Raw genomic sequence first — 17,149 nt, forward strand, 5'->3', positions numbered from 1 at the left:
CACACAGGACCCTTGTTCACCCTTCAGATTTCAGGTCCCGCGTCCACAGGAGCTTGTCCGTGACTCTAGACAGCTGAGCGCCCTGACCCCACAAACGGTTTTCTAACCCCGAATTCATTAACCTGCGCGGTCGGGTCAATGTCTCTCTCCCTCGTAGAATAGAGCTTCAATGGGAAGGGGGGTTCCTTGTCTGCTTTGACTCCCCATTGGATCGTCAACCTCCTACACCGCCGGGTAGGTGGTAGGTGCTCTGTAAGTATTTATTAGATGTATGAGCAAAAGTTTTAAAGAAAGGAGGAAGAAAGGCAAAGATTTATTATATGCTTACCACATTCCAGGATCTTTAGGTACAGGGTACCATTCAGTTGTACCAGTTGGAAGTAAGTTTCACACCAGGTAACAGAAAGCCCAACTACGGTGGTTTAAACAAATAGGATGTTATTTGTCTCCCGTAACAAGAATTCCAGATTGGCACTTCAGGGCATGTTTGACCGCTGACCAACATCCTAGGCTCTTGTGTTTCTGTACCTCCAAGTGGGCCAATATGATGATCCTGTCAAAATAACGGTTATGTCCCAGTCACTGGATTTTCTACTGTCGTATGAGCGGTAGGTTGGTTGTCTAAGTAGCAGGTTTGAAACTCTATATGCCTCCTTAAACAAAATGTTGAGATTTCATGTTATTTATAATGTACTTTTTGCAGAGAGAAGTGAAAAGGATTCCCAGGTTTCCCCACATTGGGGAAAGCTTTCCTGAAGTGTCTGGTGATCTTTCACTGTGCATTCTTATGTCCGGGGCATTAAAAGCTATGTGGGAATTGCGCGGGGAGAGATTATTGGCAGGTGTAACTGGTGGGTGACCTGGTTGGCATTTTCCGTAGGGGGAAGCCCTGGCCCAGTGTCCCATGTTTGTAGATCTCTCTTCCAGTATTCCCAGGGAGGGATGTCCCGGTCTCTTTGGGTGGGAGTGAAAACCAGGCTGCCAGGGCTCTGGGAGCCACGTGGAGAAGCCAGCCAGGGAACGAGGGTGTAGGGAGAAGCCCCGTCTTACGTTCAGTGTAGACTTTGATTGAATACCCCTGGTCTCAGTGCATTTCCTACCCCAACCTTTAGCTCTGCTTTGTGTCTCAAGTCCAAATCCTGGAGTTCACCAGAAAGTAAAACATGCCGGGTAGGGTGGAGTGGAGGCAGCCCAGGAAGGGAGAAGGAATTTGTAAATGGATTTTTAAAAGCTAGTCCTCCTGTTGTCATATTCCTTCGTGTAGATCCTTGTGGTTCACCTAGTTCATTAGCTTATCCCACTTGGGAAGCCATCCCCTGCTCCCCCACCTCTGTCCGTTTCATGCATACGTGTCACCTTCTGTTCCTGAGCTGTTGTTGGGGAAGATGGGCAGGTGGACTCACTTCCTTTCTCCCTTCATTGGCCTCCAGGGTATGGCCTTGTCTGTGTCTTCATCTGATTAGGCTCTGTCCAGTTTGGGACCGCTGTGTCCTTTCCTGCCCTTAGCACTTCTGGGCTTATGCCTTTTTGATCTCTCATCATGTTAGTAGAGAGGGAGGGAAAGTATAAATGCATGCATTCAGTCATTCATACTTTACTGGAAATCTTGCTTACATTATCTTTCTATAAAAGTCGAGTTGTATGCTAAATATATCTTGGCAATCGATAAACTTTTATGTAATTAATTCGACATCTGCTGTGTTTCTAGCTGATTGTCTCACGTAGAAAGGATAATGAAAACTCTTAAGTTTCTTAAAATGTGACTGTGAGCTTTTAAAAAAAATGTCTTTTTGATTTTCAGATCGTGAGCCATGCCTTTAGTGAAGAGGAACATCGAGCCCCGGCACTTGTGCCGGGGAGCCCTGCCGGAGGGGATTACCAGTGAACTTGAATGTGTAACCAACAGTACCCTTGCTGCTATCATACGCCAGCTCAGCAGTCTAAGTAAGTCATCTTCTGTCTAGAACACTTTTTTCTGATTACCGATGGCATGTGACGAACTTTAACGTCAGCACAGCCCACCCCCACCCCCTCCCGATTTTCCCAGAGTGAAATAACTCACTGGTCTTACGATACCAACTTTATGTGCTGAAGACGTAAAGTTCAAATTGACCCTTTTACAGATTGTTAGATAAGACCGAATTATGGATTCAAAGTAGTGTCGGTTCTTATTAAATGAGGATTAAATGATTGGTACTTTTTTAAAAAATGTGAATTACTTTGTTAAGCTTGGACAGGACTGATTTTTTTCTTTTTAACGGGATAAATTAAAAACTTGTTAACACTTGTAACATGCCTGGCACAGAGTAGGTGCTCAAGTATTTGTTGATGAACTAATGCTCCAAGTGAATTGACGATTAAAGCCAAAAAGTAATGAGATTTGCTGATTTTCACTTACGAAAATGCAGATACCAACTTCCAAATTGAGGTCAACAGATAAACTGTTACATATACGACACTGTGTATGTATTACATGTGCAGGTATATAAACACAAGCAAATATAAGGAAGAAAGGACTTTCTGTTATTTTCATTTTGAATATGAAGGTGAAACGCCCAAGAAATAGTTCATTTCTTAAGACTCAGATATTCACGAAAATGCATTTTCCTTCAAAGTTTCTTGAAGTCAGAATGTTTTCCCCTTAACTCTTACATTTATAACACGATCTTGTTATCTTACTTTGTCCCACTCCTTTTTGGTTTAGATGGTTTACACTGCATTTGGGTGACGGGTTTTCACAGTAAAATGTTCCAGAAGCTCTGTTAATAATTAGAAAATCCTCCATAATTCCACCTACTGGTAGCCTCAAGCATAGAAATATGCTTTTTAAGAACATTCAGGTACTTTCTGGGGTGCCTTGGGGGCTTAGTTGGTTAAGTGTCTGACCCTTGATATCGGCTCAGGTCACAATCTCGCAGTTCATGGGTTTGAGCCCTGTGTCTGGCTCTGTGCTGACAGCACAGAATCTGCTTGGGTTTTCTCTGTCTCTCTCTCTCTGTCTCTCTGTCTCTTTGTACCCCTCCCCCGGGTGCTCGCTTGCTGTCTCTCTCTCTCTGTCTCTCTCTCAAAATGAATAAATAAACATTAAAAAAAAATAAAAACACTCAAGTAATTTTATTTAAATTTTGAAGAAGAAACATTCTGGAGAAGTATTTTTTGTTTAAAAGAATTGTACAGTGTTGTTATATTTTTCATATATCTATAATCATTGGCTGAGGCAAAAGTAACTTGAAAATTACTTAAAATCTGTTTTGAAATAGGTATCTTTCGGAATCTAAACTAATTACAATTGATTTTGAGTAGCGGTTGTTGATAAAATGTATAAATTGGTATAATTACAGGAAAATAGCTGGTAAATTATCGAAGGCTAGAAATGTTTCTGCTTGAATTCATAATATTTTTGTAAGAACACTCTGGTCTCTTGTTTTTACGGCTGGAATGTCTATTGACGTAGAGTATAAAAGACGGAAACCAGCATAAATCGTTGACGTTTTAGTAGTCAGGCTGCATCTCATGCTGTAATAACACTCAGCATCGTGTTGTTGGTCGTGTTTATGGCGTCTGTAAGCAAACCCCACATGTACTATGTTCTGTTCCCCGTAGTCTGCTCATGGAGGCAGAATGAGAACGGCCCCTCTAAAGATGTCTGCGTCTTAATCCTCGGAACCTGTGGATACGCTATGTGACATGATGAGGAAATGAAGGTTGCTAATCAGCTAATCTTAAGAAAGAGGTTAGCGGGACGCCTGGGCGGCGCAGTCGGTTGAGCGTCCGACTTCAGCCAGGTCACGATCTCGCGGTCCGGGAGTTCGAGCCCCGCGTCAGGTTCTGGGCTGACCGCTCGGAGCCTGGCGCCTGTTTCCGATTCTGTGTCTCCCTCTCTCTCTGCCCCTCCCCCGTTCATGCTCTGTCTCTCTCTGTCCCAAAATTAAATAAACATTGAAAAAAAAAAAAAAAAAAAAAGAGGTTAGCTTGGATTATCCAGTGCCATCCCAGGGTTCCTTTAAATGTGGAAGGAGGAGGTGGAACAGCCCACATCAGAGCGATGTGATGTGAGAAAGACTGAATCAGCCGTCGCCGGCTTAGAAGATGGCGGAAGAGATCGTAAACCGCGGAACGCGGGCCACTTCTGGAAGGTGGAAAAGACCAGGAGATAGATTCTCCTCTGGGGCCTCCAGGATGAACGTAGCGCTGCCAAAACCTTGATTTAGCCCAGTGACATCCCTTTCAGACTTCTGACTGCTAGGTTTCATTGCACCCACCTAATCCACTCAGGGATGGGCACCAACCGGCCTCAAGGACAGTCAGCCTTAGTTAGGCTGCCCCAGTGGGTCCCAGCCCTGTCCCTGCTAGAATCACCTGGGGAGCTTTAAATTTTTTTTTTTTTCAACGTTTATTTATTTTTGGGACAGAGAGAGACATAGCATGAACGGGGGAGGGGCAGAGAGAGAGGGAGACACAGAATCGGAAACAGGCTCCAGGCTCTGAGCCATCAGCCCAGAGCCCGACGCGGGGCTCGAACTCACGGACCGCGAGATCGTGACCTGGCTGAAGTCGGACGCCTAACTGACTGCGCCACCCAGGCGCCCCATCACCTGGGGAGCTTTAAAACAAGGTGCTAGGAATCCCCCCAGAGATGATGATTGGAGTGTGCCCTGGCAGTGTGATCTAGAGAATCTGGTACCGTGTATCCGCATTGAAACGATGAGCCAGGTCAGCCCTATGCTTGCAGAAAGTTTGACCTAAGAAACACGGCGAGCTCGCTAGGTTATTATGGGACCTGCTGCTGAAGTGTCCCCCAGGACCAAAGCAGTGATGGCCACCCACAAGCCGAAGCTGGGGTTGTGGGCAGAGTTTAAGAGAAGGCAGAGGAAGCCAGCTGGTGAAGGCAGGCAGAAAGCATGGGCAGAAACAGGAGCTGACTGGGAGAGAGACCGCAGGTCGCAGCCTGGCGGAGGGAGCACCTTGTCCCTACACCTGCGCAGGGGAGCTTTCCCTCCGGTTCAGGGGGCAGTGGTCGGGCATCCTCAGAGCACACCTGCTACCTTCCCCTTCCTCGTGATCCATGCTTGCGGCCCAAAGAGACTGCCGGAAAGGGGACTATAGTGATACGTACGCCAAGGATGTAATCGTAGGAAACGAATACACCTAGTTACTTACTGGTAGTAGAATAGCACGTTGTCGGTTACCAGTGATTTATTCATGAGTGATTGTTCACTCGGGATCCCCTAGGTGCCACGCACAGCGAATAAAATCGACTTGGTACCTGCGTGGAATTTTAAAAGCATATATAATTGGCGGTGATGTCATAGAACAGGAAGCATATGCACTTACTATGATGATGCTCTAGCACTCACACGTGTAATAAATGACCACTCCATTTGGGGTGACTCCATTTTGTGGGGGGCTTGCACGGAGTCAAACTATATGACAGGAGATATTTTTTTATCTAATTTTTTATGGTCTAAACTTGCTAGGAAGAATCAGAATTTAAAAATTACGTTTTTATGTTATTTTCTAATTTTGTAATCCTTCATCAGGTATTTTTAAAATGAAGTTTGGGGCGCCTGGGTGGCGCAGTCGGTTAAGCGTCCGACTTCAGCCAGGTCACGATCTCGCGGTCCGTGAGTTCGAGCCCCGCGTCGGGCTCTGGGCTGATGGCTCAGAGCCTGGAGCCTGTTTCCGATTCTGTGTCTCCCTCTCTCTCTGCCCCTCCCCCGTTCATGCTCTGTCTCTCTCTGTCCCAAAAATAAATAAACGTTGAAAAAAAAAATTAAAAAAATAAAAAATAAAATGAAGTTTTAGGAATGCATGAATCTGTCATTCAAAGTCTTCTAAAAAAAAAAAAAAGTCTTCTACTGAGTATTAATTCCCAAGGTAAAGTCAAAAAGGAATCTATTTTTTTATCCCATTAGGCAGTAGGCCCAGATAAGTCTTAATCTTCCCTGCTTCCCTACCCACCGTCCCACACGCCATGACCACCCCTCGTGGGGGTTCCCCAGGTTAGGAGCAGGTGATAACATCACCTGAACTTCTCATGAACCATATAGAGAGAGGCTGGACTCCATCTACAAAGGCCACGGTGGGCAGAGTCCCATGGGAACTTGAAGGATTTGCCTCGACCCCACACACACTCCTATGCGCCTGAACAGCAGAGACTTGCCCTGGGCGACCTTCTGCGATGGTCCAGGGTAACTGATTCTCCAGTAGGTGCAAGGGAGGAAGAACAGACCAGGAGTCCACAGGAATTTGGTTGTTCTTTTCCAAAAAGGAAAACTTAGAAATCCAGGCCCTGTTTCACCAGATCATTCTGATTCTCATCACGTGTCTGGGGCAGTTCAGCATCATGCAGATATCACTGACTTTGCATAATCAAGAAAAGAATATGGTCCTGGATACCAACTAGACCTCTGAAGCCCCTAAAATTCTGCATAACTTCTGGGAAATCTATAGGTTTTTACCAAGTACCATGTTCCCATTATATCCAGATGAGACACTTGACTTTAAAGGATGAGAAATTTTGTCAGCCCTAGATTTTTTTAACCAGGCTTTTCAGGGGATTGAAATCTTTTCAATGAGAAAATATTGATTATTGTAATGAGTTTAAGAACAGTCATAGAAATGCAAGAGCAGATTTGTAACTTGAATTGCCTTATACTTAAAAGATCAAAGCTTTCTCCAATAAAGAATTAGTAATTTTCAGATTTTTTTTTTTCTTTTGTGTGTTCCTGACTTCTAATAGGAGTGATCTGGGGGAAGTGGGAGGAGACAGGGAAGCCATTATTTAAAACAGTTTTGGTTAGGGGCGCCTGGGTGGCTCAGTCGGTTAAGCGTCCGACTTCGGCTCAGGTCGTGATCTCGCGCTCCGTGAGTTCGAGCCCTGCGTCGGGCTCTGTGCTGACAGCTCAGAACCTGGAGCCTGCTTCTGATTCTGTGTCTCCCTCTCTCTCTGACCCTCCCCCCATTCATGCTCTGTCTCTCTCTGTCTCAAAAATAAATAAACGTTAAAAAAAATGTTTTTTTAAACAGTTTTGGTTAATAGTGTGTTACTTGGTTTTCTAACTATGGAATATTGACTTTTTTTTCCTTCAAATAATGACAGTTTAGTGTAGCAATTAAATCAGTGCTTTTTCACCATTTTGCTTGATTAATAATCTGAGTACTCTTGTTCCTATCAGCTAGTTGCTCAATTAAAATTACAGTATCTTGCAATCAAATTCCTACTGATATTATAATGTAATTTTCATATAATTTGCATTAAAAAGGACATGGGAATATAGGACATTTGTGCCAAGGATGACATAAACCCTCTTTAATACCTCTAGGCTGTTTTTTACTACTTCTTTTCTCTTTGTTCTTGTGATAATAATGGTCTTTCTTTTCCCATCTGAAGAAGCCTCCCAGGATGTCACAAAGAAAGGGATCAGACCTTTAGTGCAGCACCCCCCACCCCAAGGTTTTTGCTTGTATTAGATGGCATTAATGAGATAATACAGAGAACTTACAGAGCACAGGAAAGCACACAGGAAAAAAAAAATTGCAAAATTTTCATTAACCAGAGAAGGTAATCGGTAATGCCTTGTATACATCTTCATAAAAACTGTATCTTATTATACATATGGTTTTGTAGCCTGTACTCAATATATAGTAAGCATCTTTGTTGATTCTTCTAGGACATAGTTTTTAATGGCTAGAGATTATTATATTGATATACCATAATTATTTAACCATGTTTCTACTGTTGGACATATAAATTGTTTCTTTGTTAAGGGGTGACACTATCATAAATTCTTGTATAAACCAGTATATACATCTCCGGTTATTTTTGGTATTAAAAAATTTTTTTGAGACACCATTCATTTTAAATATACCTCTCCTTTAAAAACTTATTACAGAATCAGCTGCCTGGGTGGCTCAATCGGTTGGGGATCCGACTTCGGCTCAGGTCATGATCTCACAGCTCGTGAGTTCGAGCTCCATGTCAGGCTCTGTGCTGACAGCTCAGAGCCTGGAGCCTGCTTCAGATTCTGTGTCTCCCTCTCTCTCTGCCCCTCCCCTGCTCACGCTCTGTCTCTCTCTCTCAAAAATAAATAAACATTAAATAAATTAATTAAAAAAATTATTACAAAATCAATTTTTCTGTTAATTTCAGTGTTTCAGGTAATTGCATGAATGAGAAAGGAGATCTGTTGACTTCTCAAAGATTTTAATAAATGATTAATATTTTTACTAATAATCCTTGTGATGCATACTGTTTCATATCAAACCAAATGCTAGATCAGCATAAAAAATACTACCTATTAATGGGGAGATACCCAGGTGGCTCTCAGGTAGGTGTCTGACTTTGGCTCTGGTCATGATCTCATGGTTTGTGAGTTTGAGCCCTGTGTGGCGCTCTGTACTTACAGCTCAGAGCCTGGAGCCCACTTTGGATATTCCCTCTCTCCCTCTCTCTCTCTCTCTCTCTCTCTCTGTCTCCTGCTCCCCCACTTGTTCTCTCTCTGTCTCAAATATAAATAAATAAATAAATATAAAAAAAAGATTAAAAAAATACTACCTTAAGGGCTTGCTCACCTTTGGTTTATCTAATCAGATCTAAAATTTGGAGTTAGAGGGGCGCCTGGGTGGCGCAGTCGGTTAAGCGTCCGACTTCAGCCAGGTCACGATCTCGCGGTCCGGGAGTTCGAGCCCCGCGTCGGGCTCTGGGCTGATGGCTCGGAGCCTGGAGCCTGTTTCCGATTCTGTGTCTCCCTCTCTCTCTGCCCCTCCCCTGTTCATGCTCTGTCTCTCTCTGTCCCAAAAATGAATAAACGTTGAAAAAAAAAATTAAAAAAAATAAAAATAAAAAAAAATAAAAAAAAAATAAAATAAAATAAAATTTGGAGTTAGATTAATTGATTATATCAAGTGCAGTTCTACTCAGAATAGAGATCTAAATATTTTGAAGGCATGCACTAAATAGATCTCTAAGATGTTTGTAGGAGGATATGGGGGAGGAAGGGGAGATACCCAAATGCAGTAGGTACAAGAAATAGATCACAAGTACATTTCCATGCAGTGTAAGGCCAGGGTTAAAAGGCTATTTTAGGAGAAAACGTACGTACTGCTGTATCTGGATAGAGGTTGACTGGAAGAAACAGCAAGAACTTTAAAAATTTTAATGCTTCAAACTGAGGTAAATGTTTGCATTTCTTGTGGACTCAAACAGAAAGCCAGTGAAGGGAGATGAGCAATGTATACTTAGGAAAACTATGAGATAAAAGTTCTGTCAGCAAATTGGAGGCAAGTGTAAGAGGCCCCTCTCCCGAGAGGCAGGATTGTTAGGAATTCAAGCACTTTGCGGACACATCATTTGACCTGAAATATCAGAAATACTTCCTTACAGGCATTATAGAAGTAATTATGACTTAGATTGTTTTTCATTTCTCCTTTTTCTAGATGGACCTCTACATAGCAGAGTTTAAATGTAAGATAATTCATAGGAACACAAGTTGGAGAGTCCAGCCAAATCTGTATGTTTAGTCCTATCATTGAACTTCTGGTTTATCATCTGTATCCTTCCTGTTTCATGAGTATGCAGGCTTATGTGATTTATAGATGGTTTCCTTTTTCTTTCTTTCTTTCTTTCTTTCTTTCTTTCTTTCTTTCTTCTCTTGAGAGTATGCAGGAGTGGGGGAGAGGAGCAGAGGGACAGAAAGAGAGAGAGAGAGAGAGAGAGAGAGAGAAAGAGAGAGAGAACCTCAAGCATGCTTGACGCCCAGTGCAGAGCCTGATATGGGGCTCGATGCCATGACCCTGGGATCATGGCCTGAGCTGAAATTGAGTCGGACGCTCAACTGACTGAGCCACCCAGGCATCCCTAGATGTTTTTCTAATTGTTTTGCTTTACTAAAGCCGACCATCTAAAAACTTTGAGGGAAGATTTTAAAGGTTTTTAATATTCTAAAATTTTGGTATGCTCACTCCCACATTAGGAACATGATTGTTATTATCAGCGGCATAAAGTAGCATTCTTCTGTCAAGTGTGCCCTTGTATAAGACTAAACATTTGCTATCTCATTTCTACTATTCTACATACCTTGTCCAGTGAAAAAATACAAGACATTCAGAAAAGGAGAAAAATGTGACTTCATAATTAAGAGAAAAAGCAACTGGTGGCCGCAGGACCCATAGATGACCCCAGTTTTGGAGTAGCTGAAAAATGCTATGAAAAATATATTGAAGGCGACTTCCAGGTTCCAACCTGGCATTGAAGGGGCTCAGAAATGATGGTGATAAAAAATCGCAAGAGAAAGCTGAACAAATTGAAAACCCAGAAGCTTCTCTTCGATCTGTCAGAGAACGGAGGTCACAGTTCAAACCACTGCCCCCACGTGTGGAAAGACTGGTGAATTGCTGAGGGCTCAGTGAGAACAAGTTCGAGAGTTAAAAGCTCAGGGCGGGGGGGTCCATTCTTTGTGGGGCTTCCACACTTCGTGAGTTTTACTGTCAGGTGCCCCTCTGTTCTCACGGTAAACATTGAGTAAAATCCCCTTGAGTTTCCATCAGAGGAAACTGATGGGCCACCTACTCCAGCCCCTTCTCGCCTTCCTTTCTCATCTAAGGGGGAGCGGAGTGAGACCCGGGGGCCTAGGCTCACTGAAAGACTGACACCGGGTCATAGGGCTACCATCAGCAGGTGAAGGGATAGGAAGATGGGGAATATACGTGGACACGGTGGGGTATTTATTCAGCAAGGAGAAGGAAGGACATCCTGCCATTTGGAACATGGATGTACCTGGGGGACTTTATGGTGAGTGAAATGAGCCATACAGAGAAGACTGTATGATCTCATTTATGTGCGGAATCTTTAAAAAAAAAAAAAAAAAAAAAGTTGAACTCCTAGAAACCAATAGTAGAATGGTTGTTGCCGGGTGAGGGCTGTGGGGGAGGGGAAGCAGGCAGATGCTGGTCAGAAGGTACAAGCCTTTAGCTTTTGGTTACAGGATGACTAAGTTCCAGGGATCTAATGTACAGCATGGTGACCATAACTAAAAATACTGGATTGTATGTTTGAAATTTGCTAAAGGAGTAGATGGTAGGGGTTCTCACCAAAAAAAAGAAAAAAAAGAAAAGGTTTGTAAGGTGATGGTATGTTAATCAATTGTGGTAATCCTTTCACTAAGTGTATGTATTTCAAATCATGACATTGCACACTTTAAATATATACAGTTTTGTCCGTTAACACATCAGTCAAGCTGGAACCAAAGGGCATAGGACTCTAGAACACTTGCCCTCCCCCCACACCTTCCCAACACGTCACCAAAGGCCTTCGTATCCCAGTTTCCTTTGACCCTGTACAGCATGTCTGGGTTTCATCAAAAAAAAGGAAATTCAAAGGTAACAAAAACCCAGTTTGAAGAGGCAGAGGAAGCATCAGAAGCAAAGTCAGATATGGTAGGGACGTTGTAATTATCAGACCAGGAATTTAAAAGAGCTGATTCATATGTCAAGGATGCCAATGGAAAAAGCAGACAGGATTCAAAAACAGATGGGTCATGTCAGCAGAGAGATTGAAGTTATAAGAAAGAGTTAAAAAAATATATTGGAGGATAGATCAAAAAACTAGGTGACTGACATACATGAAGAAATAGAGAATTTCTTTTCTAAAAATTTTTTTTTAGTGTTTATGAAAAAAAATTTTTTTTAACATGTATTTATTTTTGAGAGACAGAGGCAAAGCATGAGCAGGGGAGCAGGGGAGGGAGAGAGATACAGAATCTGAAGCAGGCTCCAGGCTCTGAGCTGTCCGTCAGCACAGAGCCCGATGCAGGGCTCGAACCCACAAACCGCAAGACCATGACCTGAGCTGAAGTCGGGTGCTCAACCGACTGAGCCACCCAGGTGCCCCTAGTGTTCGTTTTTGAGATAGAGACAGAGCACGAGCAGGAGAGGGGCAGAGAGAGAAGGAGACACAGAATCTGAAGCAGGCTCCAGGCTCCGAGCTTTCAGCACAGGGCGTGACATGGGGCTTAAACTCACGAACCGTGAGATCATGACCTGAGCTGAGGTCAGACGCTTAACTGACTGAGCCACCCAGGCGCCCCAGAAATAGGGAATTTCAACAGAGAAATGGAAACTATAGAGAAAATAAATAGAACTGAAAATGCCAGTATCAGAAATAAAGGAATTCACTTGATGGTCCTACTTGCAGAATGGACACAAGCAGAAGTGGCTTGGGGACAAACCAGTAGCAATTATTCCAACTAATTCACAAGAGACACCGAATGATAAAAAAGAAAAAAAGAACAGAACAACCAGAATATGGGCTAATATCAGAGGGTCTAATACGTATGTAATTGGAGTCCCAGAAGGAGAGGAGAGAGCAAAAATAAGGTAGACAAAATAACCGATGAGAATTTTTGAATATTGATGGTAGATATCAACCAGCGGGTTCAAGAAGCTCAGCAAATTTGCAGAAGTGTAAATTACACAAAATCCCAGTTAGTCACATCCTCGTAATATTGCTGAAAAAACGGAAGTAAAGAGAAAATCATAAGCAAGAGGAAAAAACCACATTACGTATAGGGCGGGCACCGTGTTAAGAATGACAGCTGATTCTCATCAGACACAAGACCAGAAATGAAATATGAATGAAATGAAGGGAAATGGAAATGAAATAGACATATTTTATTTAGACAAAATCTGAGAGAATTCATCTTCAGTATATCTCCATTACCAAAAATGCTAGAAAAACTCTTTAAGCTAAATGAAAACGATACCAGATGGTAGCCTGGATCTGCAAGAAGGAATAAAGATCAACAGAAGGAGTAAATATGGGACTAAAGAAAAATGGGCATTAAAATGATATATTTGTATCTCTTTGCTTAAAGGCTGTTGACTGCTGAAAGTTTATTGTAGAGTTCATACCCTGTGAAATTAAAATATATGGCAGTAACAGCTATAAGAGTAGAAGTGGGGAAATGGAACCTATGTTGCTGTGTTTTACATTGGTTTTGAAATACTGTACTATTTGAAAGTACATTGTGATGAGTTAAGGATGCCTGTTTTAATTTCCGGTAGCCTCCAGGATAACACACAGAGGAGATAGATGGAACCCCAAGGTAAATCATTTGGTTTTCCCAGAAGAAGGCAGGAGAGGAAGAAGAAAGGAACCAAGAACAGAAAGGACAAATGGAAAACCAATACCCAGGTGATAGAATTAAACCCAGCCATATCAAGAATTACATTAAATTGGAAACATGTTAAATACCCACTTAAAATTTAAGGCAGAACTTAATCAGGTTAGGTAAAAAAGCAAGACTAAAATACATGCATTATTAAGGATGAAGACACAGATTTAAAGAAAATAATGTAAAAACTATACCATGTGAACATAAAGCAGAAGGAAGCTGATGTGGCTATATTAATGTCAAATAAAGTAAACTATAAAACAGAGAGAAAGAAGGAATGTTCCATAGTGATAAGAGCTCATTTGTCAAGAACTCACAATTCTACATTTTAGTTTAAAAGAACGTGGCGTAACAATGGAACCAAAAGGGAGAAATAGACAAATGAAGAATGACAGTTGCAGATTTTAACAAAAACCTCTCGGTGAATGCTAAAAAAAAAAAATAGACAAAAATCTGTAAGAATATAGATGGTTTGGGGCGCCTGGGTGGCTCAGTCGGTTGAGCATCTCACACTTGATTTTGGCTCAGGTCACGATCCCAGAGTCATGGGATTGAGCCCCGTGTCGGGCTTTGTACTGAGCGTGGAGCCTGGTTAAGATATATTCTCTCTCTCTCTCTCTCTCTCTCTCTCTCTCTCTCTCTCTCTCCCCTTCCCTCCCCTTCCCTCCCCTCCCCCCCTCCCCCAGCCCCTCTCCACTGCTTGCACGCTCTCTCTTTAAAATATATGTAGATTTGTAGATGATTTGAACAACACTACTAACCAATCTGATTTAATTGACCTTTATAGAACACTCAACTCCCAAATTATAGAATATACATTCTTTTAATGTTCACATGGAACGTTCACCAAGATGAACATAGGCTCAGCCATAAAATACTACATTTGAAAGATTGACATCCTGAAGAGTATGGTGGTAATGAGACGGTAATTATAATAATCTTTTAAGAGAATTCTCACATATCAGAAGATGAAGCAGGATCTTTTAGAATAATCCCTGGGTCGAAGAAGAAATCAAAAAGGAAATTAGAAACTGTTTCTAATGTGTGATAATGAACCATGTATTTCTGGGATTTCCTTAAAGCAGTGCTTAGGGAGAAATCTGCACCTTTAAATGCTTATGTTGGAAAAGAAGAGGGATTTAAAACCGTGGGCACGTTGCTCAGGCGAGCCCTCAATGTTGCTCTGCGATCCTGCTGTAATTGCTTCGTTAATCCGTTTCCCTGCCCTTAGGGTGCCTCTTCTGTACCTTTTCCGCCTCAGACCTCCCCTCTGAGCTGACGACTTGTTTCTTACTTCGTTTGGAAAAGGAAAGCAGCCAGAGGAGAACCAGACATCCCCTTCTGCCAGCTAAGTCGGCCAATACCAGACGGAACCCGGATGTGCCGGTCACCCTCCTTTCAAATGGTGACTGTTGATGTTTCTTTCAGACACACCGGACCCGATGCCCTCCTGCTCGCTCCAGGACGGCGTTCACCCTCTCTTTTTCCTGCGGTATCTTTCTCCCCTCCCTGCCTCCATCGTTTCTACCAAATAGTAAAATATGGAGAAATCTCTCGACTTAAACCTCCAACCGTCCTCTACCTGTTTCCCCATTTCTTGGTCCCCTTCACAGCAGGATACGTCGAAAGGACCCTTCCTTCCTCCGCTGCCTTCACTTCCCTCATTTTCTCTTGTCCCCATTAAGTCTTGTCCCCTCTACACTTAAAATTTGTGCTTGTCCGCACTACCGGGGACCTCCCCATGGCCAAGCCCAGTGCTTAGTCTCGAGTCTGGAGCAAACTTCTTGACCTGGCTTCTGGGCCAGCGCGCCCTGGTGCTTCTCCTCCCTCACAAGCTGTTCTTTATTAGTCTCCTCTGAGGATACCTCTGCACGTGGGAACACTCCAGGGCTCGGTCACCGACACTCTTCTCTGGCTGCTCCCATTCACTAGGGCATCTCATGACTTGAAACACCGTCTTTACGCCGATGACTTCCGAACGTGGGTCTCCAATTCTCACCTCTTCCCTAGGTTTCAGACTTGTGTACACAACTGCCTACGAGGTGTCTGCGCTCGGGTTTTTGTTTTCGAAAGTAGGTTTCATACCCAGCGCAGAGCCCAACGTGGGGCTTGAACTCCCGACCCTGAGTTCAAGACCTGAACTGAGGTCGGGAGGCCGACACTTAACCGACAGAGCCACCCAGGCTCCCCTGATTCACTTGGCTTTCTGAGGCATCTCACACCCTACATGTCAAAAGCAGAATTGTTTCATTCTTCTTTCTTCCCTGCCCCCCCCCCCCCCCAGTTCTTTTCTATTTGTGACCCCCTTCTCTCCTACCGCATACCTTTGGAGTAGGGGGCACATTTGTACACCTGTTGGCACTTCTACGGCTGAGCCCCCACGGTGTCCCTGCTCAGTGCTCAGCAGCGGCCTCCGGTCCGGTCTCCCCACGCCACTCATCACCCCACTTCACAGGGAAGGAACTTATTTGCCTGTGCTCCTCTCCCACTTTTGCCTCCATCCACCGGACTCCAGCCACATTGGCCTCCTTGAGGCCGCCCTCCCACACCGGCTGGGGTTCTGCCTTCCGCCTGGAAGGTTCCTCCCTGAGATGAGATCCGCGTACGTTTCCCTGGCCTTTGGTGACCGCCTAGGGGCACCCCCTTCCTACCACTCTCTGCGCCCTTGCTGTCTTACTTTCTTCACAGCACGGATCATCACGTGACGTGTCACCTGTGTGTTACCTGTGTGTAACGTCAGCTTTGTGGCTGTGTTCGCTGCCGCGTTCGGGCGACTGGGATGGCACCCGGTGCGGAGGGGGTGTTTATGAAATATTTGCTGAGTAAACTGAATATGCTTAACGGTCAGCTTCTATTAGTTCTTATGAAGAAGTGTACAGAAAACTTCACCACGGTTGCCTGTGGGTGACGTTTTTACTTTTCTGAGTTTTCCAGATTTTCTATCATGAGTGTATATTTTATACTCCCAGAGACACTTCAGTCATAAGGTGTTCAATAGGTTTTTTGGCTTTTCCACAGACTGGTCAACACAACGAAGACACAAGAAAGAAATCGGAGTGTCAGCAGTAGATGGATTGGGCTTGGGGCCATTTCTTTCTGCTGTTTACTCTTCCGTGTTTTCTGTATTTTTTATAATAAGCATGGATTGCTTTCAAAGAAGGAAAATAAAACTTTGGCGCCTGGGTGGCTCAGTCGGTTGAGCGTCCGACTTCGGCTCAGGTCGTGATCTCGCAGTCTGTGAGTTCGAGCCCCGCGTCGGGTTCTGTGCTGACCGCTCAGAGCCTGGAGCCTGTTTCGGATTCTGTGGTCTCCCTCTCTCTCTGACCCTCCCCTGTTCATGCTCTGTCTCTCCGTGTCTCAAAAATAAATAAACGTTAAAAAAAAATTAAAAATAAATAAAAGGGGGGAAAATCCTTAGGGCCCCCAAATTATAACTTGGTATTTTTATGGAACTCAATGGTTATTGGACTTCACCACAAACACTACAATAAGGTTTCTTTTTTACCTTATTTTGAAATGACTTCAGACTTCTAAAAAGATCAAAACAGTAACGAGTTCTCAAACTTTCACCTACATATTCTTTTTCTCAGAGACTCTTCCTCCTGCCCTCCCTTCTCCTGTACACACACGTACACATATATATTTAATATTTTATGTGTATGTTTAGCGTTTTTAAAATATTATATATTTTATGTTTAGTATAACATATATATTTAATTCTCTTCTTCAGCCTGAAGTGGTTCCTCAGTCTTTCTTTGACTTGATGATTTGATATTTGAAAGGGGAACTGGCCGTTTCTTTTGTGGAATGTCCGTTGGTCTGGGTCTCCTGAGGTTTCCTCTTGATTAGATTTAGGAAATCGGCAAGACTGTGACAGAGTGGTGGTAACGTCCTTCTCAGTGCGTTTGTTCACAAAGCACACATTCTCTGCTTGTCCCATAACTGCCCATGGTGACTTCGCTCACATTTTGTTTTCC

General features: G+C 43.3%; 1 protein-coding gene and 1 long non-coding RNA gene across 10 annotated transcripts in view; one reads left to right on the top strand and one right to left on the bottom strand.

Annotated features, from left to right (window-relative positions):
• The window catches only part of WASF3 (WASP family member 3), a 118,959-nt gene that overhangs the window by 70,780 nt on the left and 31,030 nt on the right, over nucleotides 1-17,149 (top strand). For all 9 annotated transcript variants that reach the window (XM_040448084.1, XM_040448087.1, XM_040448081.1 and 6 more), the window contains one exon: nucleotides 1,802-1,944. In XM_040448084.1, the coding sequence (XP_040304018.1) occupies nucleotides 1,812-1,944 (133 nt within the window). In that variant the 5' untranslated portion in view covers nucleotides 1,802-1,811. The remainder of the gene's footprint in view (nucleotides 1-1,801; nucleotides 1,945-17,149) is intronic.
• On the bottom strand, nucleotides 422-5,271 carry LOC121012762 (uncharacterized). Its single transcript, XR_005782281.1, has 3 exons — nucleotides 5,161-5,271; nucleotides 1,357-1,534; nucleotides 422-653 (listed from the first exon to the last, which is right to left on the bottom strand). It is a non-coding gene; the product is annotated as an uncharacterized LOC121012762 (long non-coding RNA).

The sequence above is a fragment of the Herpailurus yagouaroundi genome, unplaced genomic scaffold (assembly GCF_014898765.1).
Source record: "Herpailurus yagouaroundi ecotype Mexico unplaced genomic scaffold, PumYag 197, whole genome shotgun sequence".
Classification (NCBI taxonomy): Eukaryota; Metazoa; Chordata; class Mammalia; order Carnivora; family Felidae; genus Herpailurus; species Herpailurus yagouaroundi.